Source organism: Oryzias melastigma, linkage group LG13, assembly GCF_002922805.2.
Source record: "Oryzias melastigma strain HK-1 linkage group LG13, ASM292280v2, whole genome shotgun sequence".
NCBI lineage: Eukaryota > Metazoa > Chordata > Actinopteri > Beloniformes > Adrianichthyidae > Oryzias > Oryzias melastigma.
The window spans coordinates 20,722,059-20,741,305 of NC_050524.1; the positions used below are offsets into that span (position 1 = coordinate 20,722,059).

At 41.2% G+C, this 19,247-nt stretch overlaps 2 protein-coding genes and 1 long non-coding RNA gene across 5 annotated transcripts in view; 1 reads left to right on the top strand and 2 right to left on the bottom strand.

Annotated features, from left to right (window-relative positions):
• The window catches only part of LOC112149537 (unconventional myosin-Ic), a 45,368-nt gene extending 40,268 nt beyond the window's left edge, over positions 1 to 5,100 (bottom strand). The window contains exons 1-2 of one of the 2 annotated variants that reach the window (XM_024277287.2): positions 4,989 to 5,100; positions 4,643 to 4,841 (exon numbers count right to left, since the gene is read on the bottom strand). In XM_024277287.2, the coding sequence (XP_024133055.1) occupies positions 4,643 to 4,732 (90 nt within the window). In that variant the 5' untranslated portion in view covers positions 4,733 to 4,841; positions 4,989 to 5,100. Of the gene's footprint in view, positions 1 to 1,205; positions 1,608 to 4,642; positions 4,842 to 4,988 lie in introns of those variants that run through there. The other variant, XM_024277289.2, reaches the window with a different exon arrangement.
• A 2,576-nt stretch (positions 5,101 to 7,676) lies between these two features.
• LOC112149635 lies at positions 7,677 to 8,839 on the top strand. 2 transcript variants are annotated; one of them, XR_004948888.1, is made up of 4 exons: positions 7,677 to 7,850; positions 7,930 to 8,069; positions 8,167 to 8,240; positions 8,337 to 8,839. It is a non-coding gene; the product is annotated as an uncharacterized LOC112149635 (long non-coding RNA). The 2 variants fall into 2 exon arrangements; XR_002919815.2 differs by having other exon boundaries at positions 7,677 to 8,069.
• A 1,331-nt stretch (positions 8,840 to 10,170) lies between these two features.
• ywhae1 (tyrosine 3-monooxygenase/tryptophan 5-monooxygenase activation protein, epsilon polypeptide 1) lies at positions 10,171 to 19,114 on the bottom strand. Its single transcript, XM_024277222.2, has 6 exons — positions 18,882 to 19,114; positions 17,118 to 17,317; positions 16,527 to 16,633; positions 15,013 to 15,219; positions 14,691 to 14,827; positions 10,171 to 11,197 (listed from the first exon to the last, which is right to left on the bottom strand). Exons 1-6 carry the CDS (start codon positions 18,943 to 18,945, stop codon positions 11,145 to 11,147), a joined length of 768 nt encoding a protein of 255 aa, XP_024132990.1. The 5' UTR covers positions 18,946 to 19,114; the 3' UTR covers positions 10,171 to 11,144.
• Positions 19,115 to 19,247: the final 133 nt, after the last annotated feature.

Genomic DNA, 19,247 nt, shown 5'->3' on the forward strand with positions numbered 1-19,247 from the left:
AAAGAGGCCCGTGCACTCTGCAGAACGAACATGATGCAGAATACACGTCTGCAACTTCAAGTTTAGCGTGTTTGGATGACATCTTTGAAGTAACATCACCAAAAGTTACTTGCACGGACATGAATGCAGAGTGGCCCTGAGGTATATGACCAACAACAACAGAGCAATCCACTGTTGCAGCACTTGAAATGGAACTTTCCATTGGAATAAAAACTCAAAATGTAGAAAAATCAGGGATTTTTATTTTACCTTTTGTCTGTCAACAGTCATTTGAAGAATATTTGGTGATGTTAAAGTTAGTGTTAAACTCAGTCGCACTGGGGGCCAAAACCCAAAACACACCTTAGGTACACACTAAAACTAAATTCTTAAAACATGACAAACTTAACTTTTTAACAAAACTTTGAATAATAAAAAGGCAAGAATATTATTCCAGAATCAATCAATTTAAATAACTTTGAGTATTTTACTCTGCTTAAAAATATATTTTGTCAGAATTATAAAAGCTAGAAATAAACAAAAGTTAACATTGGGCCATAAACAACAATAAAATAAAATGATCTGAGGGGCCGGATCTAATTACCTGGAGAGCCTTGACTTGACATGTATTAAAGGATCCCCTGGTTTTATAAAGTAAATGATTAGCTGATGACTGACATCCATCAGTGGAAAAATGAATCTGCACTTGTTTTGTTCAAAACACTGGTTTCTAACCCAAACGGCTGAGGTCATGTCAGTTCCAGACAACCTTCAGGAGTCCTGTGAAGCACTGGACGTGACCTCCACAGCAGCAGCCTGGATTCTCCAGAAACTGAACTCTGCAGCACCTTTGGTTCGGTGCGACAGTCGGGCTAATCTGCGTCTGACTGGCGTCTATAAAAAGACGAACCCAACCTGAAGGGATTTGGAGATGTGGGACGAAAAGTGACAGACAGTCGCTGCAACTTTCATTCAGCTGACGCGCGCTCGCCCTCTGCTATATTGGCCCGTTTGGCTTGCCATATTCTCCTCAGAACCACAGCGGGTTCCAAACGCATTTAAAAGAGGGCGTCTTGGTGAGTTTACTCTCCAAAGCGTCCTCACAGATCCACAGCAATCCCACGAGTCACGAAGCGGAAAAGCCCACATGTTCCTCATGCAGATTTTCAAATAGTTTGCTGACACAGCAGAGTGGCGAAAGCAGCAAAGTTCTGTTGCTGTTCTACCTGGATCCCGTTGGTTCGGCTGCTCCCTCCTGGACCGGGTTCTGGCGTCCGCGTGCCGATCCGCTCTGCTCAGCTGGAGTCGCTGTCTGTCTGTCTGTCTGTCTGACGGAGTCCTGTCGGCGTTCTCCGGACCCTCCCACCACTCCCCGCGCGCACCGGCGCTCCCACCGTGGACCCGCCGCCGCCTCCTCAGCGCTGGATCGACTCCAGCTGGCCTCACGGTGCGCGCGCAGCCGCGCTCCGACGCAACATACCGGCGGCTCTGCTCGGAAATAACCAGGGAGTCGGTTCCCCTGGAGTAAGCGTAATTTCCCCTTTTCCTTCTCTGTCAGTGAGGGGAAACACACCCTGAAGGACCAGGAAGTCCACCATCCACACATCCCGCAGTCCCGCTCATCCCACGAGACACGCTGTCTCACGCAAATGCGTTTATTGGCGTTTATTTGGTGGTTGTTTGGACTAAAAAACGAGACGTTTTTCCTCTAAAAAGTAAGAGTTTGTGTGGAGCAGACTCCAGCGCCTTTCATGGAGGGGTCAGAGGGTGGTGGGGTGGGGGCCCCACACCAATGAGCATCAGATCTTTAGTGTCTTCACTCACTGCGCTCATTTCCACTAAAAAGTCACGGAGAAACATTACATTTTGTTAAGGAAGTTAGTGATAGACTGCGCCTGACGTTGCGCTCTTCACAGCGCTCTTCTTCCACCTGCTGGCGGGCCTCCGCTCCTGCAGGACCGGCCATGGATGCAGTAGAAGAGGGGTGTCAGACTCAATCGCACAAGGGTCCAAAATCCAAAACGCACCTTAGGTTGTGGGCCAGGATTAACATTTGTTAAACACACTAAAACTACAATTTTAAAAACTGTATCTTTTTAAACATAATTAGGTTGGCTCCCTGGATTCCAAGTTTTTCTCGGGCACAGAAGGTCCATTCTGCACGAGTTTAGTTTGCTCACATAATCTTCTCCATTATTGATTATCATCAGCTTCACAGCAAACTGCTGCTTTCTGTGTGACTCATCTGTGAAACACATCTGGGTTACATGACCTTTGGTGCTTTTATTCCGAAAGGTTGGTCCACACTGATGGGGTTTTCTCAATAAAATTCCAAGTCCTACAGTTGATTATTTTCTCTCTCCATGCATGGAGACGGGTCCCTACGTTCTCTGTAGGCCATGAGCTGGGGATCACATCAGATCTGAACTCGGGGTGTCCGTGTCTCTGTATTGCTGGATCTGGGCTTTGCCCTCTAGCCCTGGGCCTCTTCAATTGTGGGGGAGCCTGGTCGGGCCATTTTTACCACACTCATAGGAGACTCCCACTTCTCTTATCTTATCTTGTTATTATCCAAGTTTCATATATATAACCTATATATATTTCTTTCTTTGTTTTTTTCTTTTGTTTTATTTTGTTTTCATAGCCCAAAATAAACCATTTCCAATGCAGGACAAAACAGCAGTTACAGTTATGATACCACTTTCAAATAGAAGTATTTCATCACTATATTCACTCTTATTTGTGCCACTGAAAAAATGGTTGAAAGAATTCCAAGTTTTTTTTATTTGAAAACACAAAGAGAGAAAAATTGCAAAGACAGATAATGACACCAGTCTGTAGATCCATCAGTTGCATTTGTCATCTATCTAGTTAAAGGAGTGATGAGACGTGGTGTTTTTTTACTTTTTATCTAAAATGTGTACTGTCCATTCCAGTTGTACAGTGAATGATGAAATAACACATCGGTCTGATGTCTTTTCTCCTCTGTATAACAGGATTTATGGTGTGATGGCTTTAGTCTCTAGAAATACTGACATGGTATTTTTAAATAGTAAAAAAAGATTCTTATCTAATGCAAGACAAGTATTTTTTTTTTGCAACTTTACCATAAAAACTTAATCTCTGACACAGTCTTAAAGTAAAAAAAAACGTATTTTATGTACAAGATTGTATCAATTTAGTAATATGAAAGTGTGAGTTTTGTTGGCGTCAGTTAAATTGGGATTATAATTCATAATTTCTTGTCAGTTCCACCTCTAAAGTAAATTAGATCATAATATTAGTGATAACATTAGAGTCTCCTCTCCTCTGCTGTTACACAACACATAGTTCATGTGGAGGTGACCTCCACCAGCTCTGTCCCTGCTGGTGCTGGACTGTAATGATGCTCCATCGCCAGAGGGGGGAGCAATCGATTTACAGCAGAGCATCCTATAATGTTCCGCACACTCCCACTGACAGGTTTTATGGATCAACTGGGATGGTCTGACTGTACAGGACTGGAGTCCAGGTCAGGACATCCGCCTCCAGTCAGGACTTCACCTCTGTGACCCACCATGATCCCAAACACTCAGTGAGATAGAGAACTGAACTAAAACAAAGGAATGTTCATGGAAAACCATAAATGACAACATGAAGGTTTCAGTTCTGATCCAAAGCAGTGACACCTTTGGAACTAGCGCAGGGTGACCTGACCCCGCAGGAATGTGGGAAGGGGAAGAGGAATGTCTTTGTCATTTCCTTAAGGCCGAGCAGTGGTACATTCCACACCTTCATGGTCGGTGAGCTGAAACTACTGCTTTAACTGTAACCGAGACAGTTCTGCTCGGTCTGGAGCAGAGTGACACCATGAAACACCTACATTCCATCATCCCTCCATCTGTCCATCCGTCTATCTCTAGATCCCTTCCTCCTTCCTTCTAACATTCATTCCCTCAATTCCTAGCATCCCTCAATCCTTCCATCCTTCCATCCCTTCATCCCTCTGGCATTCAATCAATTCTTCCATCATTCACTCCTTCAATCCCTATAACCTTCTAATGTTCAATCTTTCATCTCTTCATTCTTCCATCCCTCAAAAATTCAATCCTTCTATCCTTTCATCCCTCCATCTTTCTAATGTTCAATCCTTCTATTGTTTCATCCCTCCATCCTTCCATCCCTCCATCTTTTCATCCCTTCATCCCTCTAACGCTGAATCCCTCCATCCATTCCTCTGTTACTCCAAACCCATCCCATCCTGTTCAGGGTCAGAGGACGGCTGGATTCTGCCCCCGGCTGTCAGTAAGTGAACTGCGGGTTCTGTGATGTTTCTAAAATTAAACATTTGAGATCAGACCTCATCAGCAAACTTTTGACCTTCTCAGCAGCTGCATGGATAACATCCTGTTTTAAACGGAGCTCCTGTCAATCATCAGATCGACCAGACAAAAGAACAGACACATTTTTAGTGGAATTCCTGATGTTTTTCTGTTGGTTGTAAGTATATCTGAATAAATCTCAGCATACATGCTGACATGCAGTGATGTTCTTGAGCTCTTTAGATTTACCGACCAAGCATGACTTGAGTTACTGTCTTTGCTCTGGAGACAGACTCATCTGAAGGACCTGAACGATCCTCTCTGTGATGGACCGACTCTTTCAGCCTAACGCTGGAGCTCACCTTGCAGCCGTGGCAGAAGTTCTCTCCATTCATCCCTGGAGAAAGGATGATCTCCCCGGTTGGGATCAGCTGAATCTTCAGTTCCATCATTTTTCCTCCTGCAGGATTCCTTCCACTTGAAGAGGTCCTGTCTTTTCTGGCGTTTAGAAGTTGAATCTTTTTTTTTGTCTTGAAATAAAGTCACTTCATCGCTTTCCGCCTGTGTGTCAAAAAACAAAAACAAATTAAACTCAGAAGCTTGAGAGAAACATCTCCAGTTCATCAGTAAAAACAGAAACTTTTGGAGGAGCTTCAGAAAGAAGCTCCCAGAGGGCTAAAGCTGCAGAGAGCAGAGGTCGGGTGTTACCTGCTGCAGAGCAGACTCTCAGTGAGACCAGCTTCCCCTCGAGGAGGATGTTGCCTCTCTGGCTGCTGAGGGATCATGGAGAGGATGTGGAGCTCGCCCAACTCCAGATGAGTGTGACATGCAGAGGATATGTCTTTTGTCTTCCCAGCTCACACTGCTAAGTGTTTGTGTGTTTGGAGGCGGGGTTCCACTGAGAACTTTGTACGCAGATTATTCCAGGATTTCCTGCAGCTGTGATGGACAGACAGAAGGTTCACTTTTGAGGATTTTCTGAACACTTTCCCTGACACACACACTCAGAGTTTTTCCTCTAAGAAACAGCTTCCTGCTGCAGACGTTTTCAGGATCCTCCCTCTAGATTTAGTGTTAGCTACAGACATGCAGTGCACATGTCAGTGCTTCCCTTTAGGAAATACAGCAGAAGATGCATGTTTGCTGCACATGCTTTACACAGGAGGTCCTGGAGTTGTCTCCGGTTCAAGATGTATTCACATCATCTCCTTAATCCTGGACGAGACACCTATCTTTATGATATGTATTTCCAGAAAAACTTCCTCCTGATGCATAAGCTTTTCACTTCAGGCAACAATCTAACAAATGTCTTTCGGCAGGAATCACACTTCGCTGCTGAGGGAGGGGAAGCAGCAAAGACACACATCCTTTGACCTGTGAGCCCGGCTCGCCAGCCTGGCATCAACAGGAAACCCGTGGCCTTCACACACTCGCACACACACACACAGCGCTCTGCAGGAAGCACGGCGTCGCTCAATACTGTTTTAAAGACAGATAAGATAACGCCGTGTCGTTAGAAAACAGGAAACAAAGGAAGCTCAATGAAGACACAAACTGTTGTTCGTATGATGCACAAACTGTAAAAGCTGACTCAACCGAAATTTTTCACTACATCTTATAGAAATGTAAGAACACATACAGACTATGTAGTTGTTGTGTGTTTGGTTGTGTTCACTTTCTATTTTCTTGTTTGTCAAGCTCAAGTCTTGTGTTTGCAGCACTGAAGTGAGGAGCAGGAAGGTTTTCTTCTCTTTTTCTACATTAAAATATTAATATTTGGCTCAAGGGAAATGATGTGTTTATTGATTGATGTTTTTTTCTCTCCGGTTTACTATTATTTGTTTATCTTGATATGAAAGTTTTTAGTTCCATCAGTTTCTGAATTTTTTTAAACTCTGATTTTTTTATGAATTTTATTAACCCCTGAATTTTCTATCCATAATTTTTTTTCAACCCTTGCTTTTTAAACAGCAAAATTTCAAACTCCTAAAAATATTTTCCATCTTAAAAATGTCAGTGTTTTTAATTTTGAGACTTAAAATTTTGATGGGTCAGAAATTCTACGTAAAAAAATTCAGTCTGATGGATCCAAAAAACTTCCATACCTTGAAGCTCAGAGTGAATGAAGAGGCTTTGAAAACACTTTGATTTCTATTCAGGATCAATAAAGTTTTTTTGAAAGGAACAAAAAAAAAAGCTTTTTCTTTACTCTGAAGCAGCTTTTTCATTCAACACTGATAAATTGTTTTTGTTGATTTGGATCTAAGTAATTACAAACCTCATTTTTAAATGATATTTTTAACTGTTTGAGGTTTTGTCTGCAGCAAAAGTCGAACACTTTCTTTGCTTCCTTAAAAACTGCATCAAAAGCCGAGAAAAAGATGCATTAAAAGATGCAACAGAGTTTATTGTCATCTGTACATGTTAAAAGCTAATAAACAAGTATATTAGATTTTTTCCTTCGCAGCTCTCAAGTCAGGATCATTACAGAAGTCAACGGAACGACAAAACTTGAACAAATATCATAAATAAAAATACAAATAGAAATTAGAATATATATATAATAATCAAACTACACATTATTGCACAGAATCATTTTTCCTTCTTGCACATTGCATTATTGTCATGTCATATTTTGTGACGTATTGTGGATCTTGGTTTTTCATTGTTCACATTGCACTTCAGTGTCCCAGTTGTTTAACATCAGTTTTGGTTTGCAAAGATAAATAGTTTAAATAACTGAATAAATAAATAAATAAATTGTGTGACAGCAATAAAAGCTGCAGCAGAAACTGTATGTGTGTGTTGAGTGTTGAAGTACCAGCCTCATGCATGACACTGCAGAATGCTGAGGTGCTGATCCATCACAGGAATGCCACCAAATTGAGACATCACCAAACCACATAATGACTCCTCCACCCCCGTGCTTTATATGTATAAACAAACAGTGCTCTCCTCCTGCACCGCACATCAGATTCGTTTATTCAGACAGACAAACGCAGAGTCAACCTCAGGCGTTTGCAGTGACCTGTGGTCACCATGGTGACTGCTCCTGCACGCGAAGCCGCATTGTTTTAGTCGTAAAGTTGATTGTTTTCAAAAGAGCAGAAAAAATAACATACTGGAATATTCTGTTTTTATTCTTTTTTATTGTTTTTTTTATCATCATCACCTCTTTGCATGTCAGAAATTATGATTCAAAAAAAGGAAGAAAAAAAAGAATAGATTACTAAAGCAGATCAGTGTGAATAAATCTCAGCCTGAATCAATAAAATGAGGATCTTTGCGGGTTTTTTGGTTAGTTGTGACATTTCCTCTGCAGTAGAAGTCCTTTTGCTGGCGTCCTGGTGCTGAAACAAACTCTTCTGAAGATCTGCTTGTGCTCCCCAGACCGGTTGATGCATCACTTCCTGTGACCACAGAGAAATGTGGGATGGAGGGATTCCTTTTCCTCTGCAAACTCTTATTCTGTTGCTCAGATGCGGTCATGGACTTCAATCCACTGGAAATAGATGAGTCTAAAACCTCTTTTTCATCCTTTGTTTGGACAAACACCTGAGTATCACAGAGGTAAACACCCCCCAAAGTGACCTCAGTTAACCCTGTGTCTCCATTTAGCCTCACCTGGTTCCTCCTAAACCCCTGGAAGGAGTTTAGGAGGAACCTCTGCTGGACACGGCCAAGGCTGTGAGAAGGTCAACAGTTTGATCCCTCTGCATTGTTGTGGTCCGGTCCTGAAACCAGATCCTCCATGGAAGCTCAACCCAGACCGGACCAGACCGGCGCAGGGTAAATTTCACAAGTGTTTCTTCAAAATAGCTCCAGCTATTAATAACTGCTATCTGTAGAGGAAGTTCTCCATATTTCATTGACGTTCTTTCCGTAGGCTCCACTGAGAGCGGCAGCCTCCCTCTGACAGCAGAGCGGTCCGTTTCCAGTTTCCACAGGAAGCCAGAGGAGGTCGGCGTCAACGTCCAAAACGAGACTACGTCCAAAACACACTTTCAAGAACAATGTGCTTGACGGAAAGTCACACTCTGTTTTGTCCATTTACAGCGCTTCCTCCAAACATCTCCTGTGGAAACCTGGTTGGATAATCTGCTGTCCCATCAGCTGGAACCTGCTGCCCTCTGGAGGTTTCCCTGTTCAACCAGACGCTCAGCAGAGCAGGAGCCACAGCCTGGAGCTCATCAAACCCACGGAGAGAACTTCATGTTCCAATAAAATTATCTGAATTCAGCATGAGTTATCTTCATTTTTAAATCATATTTTCTTTATGCAGAAATTATCTTGTAAATTGTTGAGATAACGTGTTTAAAAATCATCAATTAGTGGAATACTATAAAAAATCAGTTTTAGGCTAATGTTGATTCTAAGCTCTTATGGTGAAATGGATATCAGAACTGCTTGTAAAACAAACATGTTTCCATGGAAACGTCAGAATACCTCCACCACGAATATCTTAATTAATAACTTTATGAAGGAATATTTAGGATTAATGTGTTGACAGTTTGACTGCAAAATGTCATCAAGACATTTGATTTTCTATTAAAAAAAAAGTATAAATATAGTATAATAATGATCATATACAAATAAATGAAAGAACTTTTACTTTTTGGGAAACTTAGCAATAATGAAAGTCACAAGCTGATTCCATCTGAAAAGAGAAATTGTAGAATCATTAAATATGTCTTCATTTGTCCAGAAAAGACATATAGATTTGACAGAAATATATTTTAAAAAAGTCACTTTTGACAAAAAACCTTAGACTATTCATTTTTATAAATCTGGAAACGATAAAATCTTAGGGTTTCCTGATGGTTAGTGCTCACAAAAATATTTTTAAATATCTCAAGACTAAACACTAGACCACTTCTTTTCTTCCATTGTGATGCTGAAAGGCCGTTTATGATGGAGTTCCTGTTCATGTCTGCTTGGGATCATCCTGATCTTTGTTTCATTTTGAATTCTGCTCACCTCTGAAAGTGACGATGAAGGTCGTCATCCTTCTAGGTGACGTTGATTCATCTCCTGTAGCTAAACGGGACAAAGGGCTCAAAGTGGGAGCCAAAACCAGACTAAGAATGATCTATACATGTATAAAAGAAAAGGGAGTCACCCTCTGATGAAGGCGTCTTCCCACAGAAACGATAATTGTTGTTTTAGGGACTCAAACTCTAACAAAAGCTTCACTTTGAGTCAGGTCATATGGAGGGAATGAAATTCTTTAAAGGGTGTAAATCCTGAGGTTTTGCTTCCATCAGATCAGTTAGTCTAGACTTCTCTCAGTGTGAACTCATTGTTAAGTGTTTAAAGTAGCAGCAGTCACGTTCTCCTCCAGCCTCCAGAAGATGGTTGTCCTGTAGACAGGACTGTCGCTTTGGCTGCCTGCTCTCAGCCTGACGGGCTCCTCCACTTTCAGAGCGGAGTCCAAAAATATCTCTGCAGTTCAGGCGGTCAGAAGCCGTGAAACAGTAGCTCGGGCTGCATCGGCTGAAACTGGAACAGGGAAGGCAGAAGGTCGCAGAGTTCCTTTGATTGAACCTGCAAGCGTCTGCTGGCTCTCAGGGAACCAGAGGACTACCGGCATGAACACAGATTTGTCTTTTGTTTTAGCTTTTTGCAGCTGAAAAGTCATCATCCTCTGCCCAGATTTCAGCACAAGCTGCTACAACCTGAGCAGACATGAAGATAGTTTCATCTCCAACTTCATGAGAACAGCTACAACTTCTAGTCTGAGAAACACTGAACACCCAACAAATCATCTTCTTAAGTAAAACTTTTGAGAAGTTGGAGGCTCTTATTTTCTTAAAACCTAATTAGAAACCTAAACTGTATTTGTGTAAATAATATTCTCAGGATTGGGTTTATAAACAAAAAGACAAATGAATTTAATTTAGATTGTTTAATGTTAATTCCATGCTGTGTCTCAGTAAGAACAATACAGATTCCTCGTCTGTGGCTCCAGTCAGATATCCAGTAGTACAAATCAGCTCCAAATTACACTTAATGTGGCAAAACAAAGAGCAACGAAAGCCGCAGGAGGAGAAAACAAAAGCTCCCAAACCAACAGGATGTCAGCAAAACGCCGGGGAGAAGCAGCAAGAAACGATGGACCGGATCACGCGAGCGATGGCCGTCACTGTCGGGGTGAACGTCTGTTATGCAAGTGAGAAAAAAACAAACTACCTGACGGCTGGAGATGAGAGATGCAGCATGTGCGCACGTTACAGTACTTCAGCACAAAGTATACAGTCCAGAGATGGCTACGAAACGTGAAGACGGGATTGCCATCGTGTAAAGATTAAGCACTTTTTTCTTTTTTTGCCCCACATGGATATCACAAATGTTGCCAGCTTCCTCTGAAAACTAAGTTAACAAAAAGGGCGCCTGATGCTTCCAAACGGCCCATAAAAAGGTCAAATAATCTTCATGACATGTCACTAAAAACAGGTAAAAGAGCTCCCATAACTAGTACTCAATATTATCAGTAATAAAAGTTAATTTCTATAATTACATTAAGAAAAAAAAATCTCAATACATCCAGCAACTGATACAAACATTGAGGAAAAAGCAAAAACAAAAATACAATAGTGAAAACAAAGAGAACATCATCAGAACTGCTTGTACCAGGACAGAAAACAGCAAACAATCCAGGACCTCCTTCTTCTAACGTCGTTTCTCCCGTCTCAATGAAGTGGCTTTAATCCGAGTGAAACACGGGCTAATACAAAAATAAAAAAGGAAAATTAATGTGTTAGCTCCATGCTCCTGCTAGGCCTCAGAGCTGCAGAGGTGAAGGATGAAGGTGGAGGAGTCTGAGGAGAAGGGGGTCTGGAGTTGTTGGCTGTTGGTGGCAGAGTCTCACTGGGCCTCGTCCTCCACGTCCTGCAGCGCCTCTTTGTTCTGCTCCTCACCTGACGGACGAGAACATTTGAGGTTAGGATCAGGGGGCGGCGGCCAGCACTGACATGGGTGAAGCCACGCCCACCTCTGAAGCTGAGATCAGAGGCGGGGTTTTGTTAGCATTATATGATTATAAACATGTTTTAGCATTCATTTAAATGGAACAACGCTCCTTTAAACTCCATTATAACATCATAATCACTACATTCTGTTCATTTTATATTTAAAAAATGCGTTTCAGCTTGTGAGAAGTTAAAAAGCATCAATGAGCTGAAGAAACATCTCAGAAGAGCTGACTGAGGAGAACATGTTCAGCCTGGAGAACTGATGCAACCGAAAGTGAAGCTTCATGACAAACTCCGCCTTTCATCCATCCATCCATCCATCTGGGATTCTCTAATCTAATCTGAAACTTTCACTGTCCAAAAGGATCTTTACAGATTAAATTTGAAGAATAAAGGACCAAACAAGCGACAAAGCATCTGAGACACTTCTCAAACAGTGATGCTAACCAGCAAAAGACGAAAAACGTACAAACACGTAGAACAGGAGCAGGGGAAGATGGGAGATGCTGTTAAACTACAGTCTGCTTCTAAAGGAGGAGAGACGACATCAAACAACAATGAATCACATTTCTCCCTGATCATCATCATGAATCATGATCCAGCACTTCTGTATCTGAGCAGTAGCTTTGTTTCCATTACACATTTGTGCTAAACTTTATAGAAATTCTAGAAATGCCGACAAAACAATTTAAAAATAAGACTGTTTCCATTACATTATAATTATGCGAATAAACAAAACCAACACGCAATAAGTCATTCAAAAACACTGCAACGGATGTGAACAATAATTTCATTTCCAACAGATACATTCACATTTCTGCCATGACACTAGTGCTCATCATCTATTCAGCTCCTCACACATGGGAGTGGTTAAGGGAAATCATTGTTGATTTTACAGAGGAGCTGTTGATCCAACAATTCCGCATGACATGCCTCAAAAATCACCTCCTCCAAATGCAAAAAAGTTTAAGAAATTAGTTTAGTTGTATTTCCATTTGACAAATATATCATCACAAATCCAATTTGCACAATTTCCTAGTAAATGGAAACACAGCTATTGGTGGAGTGGACCGACACCACCTCAAGAACAAACAGAATATAGTGCTAATATTTGCACCTCAATTTATAACTAAATATAGAGAAAATTACAAAGTAATCCAACATCTTGTAGAATTTAGCTCCAACATGGAAGACATGTTTGCTTCAGAAACATGAGGGAAGCTGAGGTAGACTGATTCAGATGATAAGTCTCCTGAGGAGCATCTGAAATCTTAGATCAGACACAAATAATCTTAAAAGATGAAAACATTCTGTAGTGAAAACGAAAATACCAAATATACAGCAAAGCCCTGAAGACTTGAGTTCAAGACCACTCTATCATCTACATCACATTAAACTCAAAGAAATACAAGGAAATGTCTGAAGAGAGCAGATAATTATCTAAAACTTAAGAATGCAGAGAGGTCAGACCTTCAGCTGCTTCCATCCATCAATTATTCACATAAAGTCACTCATCAGATAAACATGGAGATGCTTTTCAAATGGTTCTCTGAGCCAGTCATTGGGGTTGCTTTCCTTTGCTCTGCTCAAACACACAACTAATAAATCTGTTTTGAAACAGAGTAAGGAACCGGTTGGTTCTGGAGTTTCTCACACATTGACCCTCAACCTGAAGATGATCATCTGGACCAGATGATCCACCATATCAACAGTAAACCGTTGACGTTTCCCACCTCTGGGTTTTCATAGTAAGATCATTTTTTATGCTCATCAAGACTTTGGTTCAATGGATGTTTATCATGAGCATATTTTGAGTTTTGATTATTTTTATCCTGTTCATAGAGATTGAACAGAATTGCACAATTTTCCAAGTCAGTCAAAGCTCGGTTTCTTATCAGAAACAGACGGCTCCACTCATAACCTTTACTTTTTTTTTTAAGCTCTGACGTGGAATCAGAACTCGCCATCATCATGTAAATGTTGCAGCAACATCAGCGGCTGAAATTTCTTGAAACATCCAAACCAGTGATGCCATTTTAGAAAAAAGAAACTTTCAAACTCCAAACCAGAAACTCAGATTTCACAACTCAGTACTTTTTTGTGTTCATGGTGGAAAAAAAGACTTTTAAATCTAAGAAAGTTCTAGAGTTTCTGTAATGGAAATACCAACATCTGATGTTCTGCAGTCAGTGACTTTTCCACAAAGACTGTATTAAAACTGACCGCCATTCAAGGTTAAACAGGTAGTTAAAGAAATAACTGATTGGTAGCCCAGGTTTATGGCTGCATGAAACGTGTTTAAGAGACGCTTTAAGTTTTTTCTGTGATTTAACTTCAAATGTATCAGAAGCAGTCACAGATGCACCATCGTCTGTTCAGTCTGTATGATAAATACATAGTATTATGGAATCTGTACTATATCCAAACAAGAAAACTGGTTAAATACTGTTGGACATGGACCCACCAGAGAGGAAGTTAGGACTGCACCCTCAGCAGTGCTTTTATTTAGTTTATGAAATTATCAGGAAACCATTTGTTTTTAGAATCATTCTTCTTTAAGTCTAAGTCTGTCTTTTTATCCTTCTTTTCTGTATTTTCTTCCATCACTCTCTGCACCCAAATTCACAATAAAACCTTCATGGATATTTAAAGTCAGAAATTTAAAATCCATTTCCCAAACTCAGCTACTACATTTTCTTGTCTTTGTGATGTCAAAAACAGAGATTATTAAAAACTCTCTCTTTGTTACCCGAGACTGTTTTCTGTTTGTGTAAAATCAAAGAAAAGCCATTGGAGGAAAAAACTGTTTAGTTCTGAAAATATTTTCATCCAATGACCATGCATGGACTTCTCAGCTGTCATCAAGCTAACAGTTCAAACTGGTTTTGTGTGAAATAAATAACCAGCTTCTTTAATTCATGTTCAAATGAAACACCCTCATTTTCACAATAAAAGCCTCATATTGTCCTCCTGTTCACTCTAGCAAACATCCATCTCCCTTATGAAGCAGTGTTTTACCCGCAGTGTGAGAAGTACCACTGACAGCCTTATGGGGTCGCTGTTCAGCATTTTTGTTTGGGATTTTGTGATAACAACCAATTATGTGGTATAACCTGCGGTTTCACAACAATCTGTGTGTTGAAAATACAACCACAGTGGATTTATTGGGCTGTGATGCAGCTGGCTGCTTCTAGGTGGCGCTGCACGACTTTCAGGGACCTGGTCTGATCGATTGGAATATTTTCTAATCAAAGAGCCAGCGTTACGAGTTCACGCCACTGCACAGATGGAGTAAAACGTGCTCAAAAAGACCAAGTCTGTCATTTTTCAGGCCTGAACATCCCAAACAACAAGAGTCCTACATGTCTTCTAATCTGCGAGTAGATCAAGTCCATCAACTTCCTGTGGGTCTGCGCGCGGTGCTGCATGTGGGTCTTACCTTCTCCCTGCATATCTGAAGTCCATAGTGTCAGGTTGTCACGTAACAACTGCATGATGAGCGTAGAGTCCTTGTAGCTTTCTTCACTCAGCGTATCCAGCTCTGCGATGGCGTCATCGAACGCAGCCTTCGCCAACCTGACAAAGCAAAAGAGATTGTTACTGGTTCCATTCCAAGTTCCACAAACATCTTACAGAAACATAATACCGTTGATGCACTCAAACCATTTCTGACATAAAAACATCTTTACATCCAAATTTTAGCTTCCAAGAACACAAACAAACCAGAAAAGCAGAGCTGTTGTGCAGCGGGTGACAGTTACCTGCAGGCGCGGTCAGGTGAGTTGAGGATCTCATAGTAGAAGACTGAGAAGTTGAGGGCGAGGCCAAGGCGGATGGGGTGTGTGGGAGGCAGCTCCAGCATGGCGAGGTCTGTGGCAGTTTTGTACGCCACCAAGCTGTTTTCTGCAGCCTCCTTCCTGTTGTTGCCAGTGGCGAACTCTGCCAGGTACCTGTGGTAATCCCCCTTCCTGGAGGAGACGGACGGGAACAAAGTTCACTGCTAGAAGTTTGGGGCAATAATACAGTCTTGACTCTAAACTGCAGTCCTCGATCATTTCATGGAACTTTTGTGTTCAACTAACAAAAGATAAACCAGACGCAGCAACAAACAGACTTTAAAGTAACAGCATTAAGCTGATACAGACATAAAAGAAGGATATCAGCTCCAAACATCACTACTTCATAAGTTTTTCTTATTACATCAAAAAGTAGTTCATTTCTTCCTCTTAAATCCACTACCATCCAGTCATAGACTACTGAAATCTTGTGTTGGATCAGTTATTAAACAATATTTGAATTGTGATATATATAAATTAGGACCCATCAACAGCTTATCCTATTGAAATGCCTACAAAATATTATCCTTTTATAAAACAGTTTTAAAGCATGGAACTGAAAATTACAGCATTTAAGTCCATGATTTATACATTTGAATTTATAAATCAAAAACTTTTTATTACAACTGTGTTTAGAGAATCCATCGTTTTGGATCAAACTTCCTTTAGGAAGAAAAAAAAACATGAATTAATAAAACCAAGAATCAATTTTTCTTCTTCGATTATTTTTTTTTCCCTGTCAAGCAAAAAAAAAATTTTATTATTATTAAGAAATTATGATTTTAGTAAAAAAGAAAATCCACTATTTAATTTTGAATGAAAAAAATGTAAACTTGTGAATTAAATCAAACAGTGTTACTATAAAAGGAAACTACAGTTTTAAATTTTGAAACTGAAAGACTTAATATTTGTATAAATGTATTTTTTCTCAGAATGAAACATTTTCTACACTTCCAACCCTTTGAAAGTAGATTTCTTTTACAAAACCAAACAAGATACAAAGAAAACAAATATACGACTAAATAGATTTGTTTTTCCAAATCACAGCTTGTCACTAGAGTTTTTGAAAAGCTGATCGGTCACCAGCGGAGAAAACTGGAAATGTATTCAATGTATGTTTTTGCTTTTGTGTCTCTGATGTTCTGCTTACATGTCGAAGTGTTCCGATTAAATTTTGCTTGACTACAAACATGACATGAACATGTTTAGCAGTGAACACGCAACTGATCACATGACACGAACAGCTAAGCTGCTAGAGAGGATCAAACCAGCAAAGAGACGGAACCCGAAAGTCTAACAAAACCCAAAACTGGGTCAATATGTCGTAAGGAACTTTAGAAAACTGAAAAATGTTTCTACATAAAAACAAAAAAGGGTGATTTTTTTTATTTTTATTTTACACAGTTGAGTGATCAACCTTAAAAGCAGAAAATTCCTACATTTTGTTGTAGAAGACTTTGGACTCTCCCATGACTGCTGAAGGTAGGAGGTGCCTTTCCAGTGCATCCAAAATGTCTCCACAAATGGTCTTCAGCTCCTTCTCCACCTGCAATGGGGAAAAAAAACAACCAGTCAGCGTCATCTTTATCATTTGTAACGAAAAAAGCTCAGGCACATGTTTCACTCTGTGCTGCTGTTTGACGGCAAATGTGTGAGGTTTACTGTTGGACTGTAAGCAAGCACTGACCCAAAAACAAACAAAAAAATAAAACAAAACAGAAAATTCCAATAAGTGAAACTGAAATAGTGAATAGAAACTATCAGTGTGATGCAGAAATATACATCTCCATAGGAGGATCCTCATCTCTGCATGCCATCAAACTGCAGCCTCTCCCATCTCTGACAGAAAGGCCACTCCCTGAACAACAGCAGCTCTGGTTTCACTTTATTACAGCAACATAGCGGATGGAGAACAGGCCTCCATGGCTGAGACGCAGCACTGTCCATCAATAATAGACTGGCTCACATCGACACAACAAGTCTGAGATGCACTGAAATGAGTCGTTCTTCAGCGTTAATGAGAACTTTACCGTTTGTCTGTATTCCCGGATCATCTTCAGCTTCTCCTCGCCGCCCTTGCTCTCCTCCCTCTGCTCAATACTGCTGATTATCCTCCACGATGCTCTCCGAGCGCCGATCACGTTCTTGTAGGCTACCGATAGTAGGTTCCTCTCTTCCACCGTCAACTCCACGTCCATGCTCGCCACCTTCTTCATCGACACAACCATCTCTGTAAAGACAAGCAGCAGTGCTGTGAAGGGAACCTACACCAAAGATCGTTTCCAGAACCATTCTGAGGAAAATTATGTTTTTGACATGTTCTTGTAGCATATTTTTCAGATGACAGAGGACGAATATTAAGAAAGTTAATTATTCAGATTGTTGTGAATTAGACAAAAAAAAAAGCAGTTTGAAAAAAGAATGTAGGTGTGACGTAGAAGCTACTACGGCAAGCCACAAGCTCCCTACTCTCCTCCAAACTGATGCATCAGCTAGCAGACAAATATATTCACTTTCCTCATCCAAGCTGGCAATTTTTGCTGCACTAATGTTAAGTTGGGAGTGTGAGGGACTCTAAGCTAGTAGACAGTGTGAACAGATTGCAGCTCAGAGAGGAATATGATGAATTTCTGCCACCTTGCAGAAACTGTGTCCTAGAAAACAGTAGTTTACAAAATAAACTAGCTTAAAATGGCATAATCAGAGGAATGCTTTGAAAATAGTTCAAAAGATGATAAGAGTGGGAATTTAAAGGGAAACCGGTTCAGAGAAAACATGAAGACCATCTTTCAATCTGAGGTTACAGAGGATCAGCTTTTAACTACAAACACAGAATATCATCAGGTGTGGTTTTCAGTTTTAAAAGTTTTATCTAAAGATCAGAAATAAAGGACACAATCTGTTTTTCCTTTGGGGCTAGGGAAGACCTTTAAAGTTATTGCTCAGAAAACAGGACAATATTCAGTAACTTATGGCTTAAGCGCAACAGATATACGACCAAACTCCAACAAGTTTGGCTCATTCAACCATAAATCTGTGCAAGCGCTCCGAGTCCCAATCCCGTGAATGACTCATGGTGCATTCACTGACCGTTACTGGGCAACGTCAGAGCGACGGCACAGACTCTAAAAACAGCCTCTGCAGGGCCTGTAATGGCATGACAGCGACAAGAAAGGAGGGGAGGGTGGGTCGTTTTCACCAATCGATCCGTGCCGTCTGACTCTGGGCGCGGGGGAACACCCCACCGAAACGGACAGCTGCGCTCCCACCCACCGCTAACACACGCGCGAGCTAAAAAAATCAAAATTCACCAAACATTGACCCACGTTCCACTGACAACCACCTGCCACCGAAATAGGCAGAAATGTGATAGGCCGGTGTGATAAGGTGACACTGAGTGTGCGCCCTTTGGGTCCGGAAACCTCTGGTGCCACACAGAAACGCGAGGCTGAGGCGGCATGGTGAGGGGAGGCAACTCCTGACAGCTCACGCTTCACTAATCCGCCATTTTGTTGTAGCACCATCGCTAACGTTAGCTAATATGAGTCACGTCCCTGGTGTTTCAGACCAACAAGCGTGCTTTCGAGCACTTTATATCAGTTTGACACAATAAAAATGTCTGCCATCAGACAACACGGTGTTATGTCAACACATAAGAAGTTGTGAAAAGCTGTGCGAAGTGGGCTAGCCTGCTAGCTGGCCGTGGCTAGCAGAGCTAGCTCCTTTAGCTTAATTTAGAGAGGGGGGAAAAATCCGCTGTGAGGAAGGAAGGAAGCCCCGGAAATATGGCTTACCGTCATATCGCTCTGCCTGCTCGGCGAGTTTTGCCTGATACACCAGATCTTCTCGTTCTCCCATTGTGTATCAAGATGCAGGTACAGTGACAAGCTGGAAAGTAGAACTGACAAAGCTATTGGTGAGAAACACGGCGGCGTGCCAGGTCAATCGGCGGTTCCTAGAAATCAACTGGTCGATGAGTGAGCGGAGTTCCGCCCCGCCGGCAGACAGGAAAGATGGCCGCCGCCGTCCATCCGGGTACTTCGCGCCACTTTGATTTGGGAACATTTCTGTTACAAACTTCAAGAAAAACTTCTCCGGCATTTAAGAACAACAAAAAGCACAATATTTCACTGTATTAAAGTAAAACAATTTGTTTAATG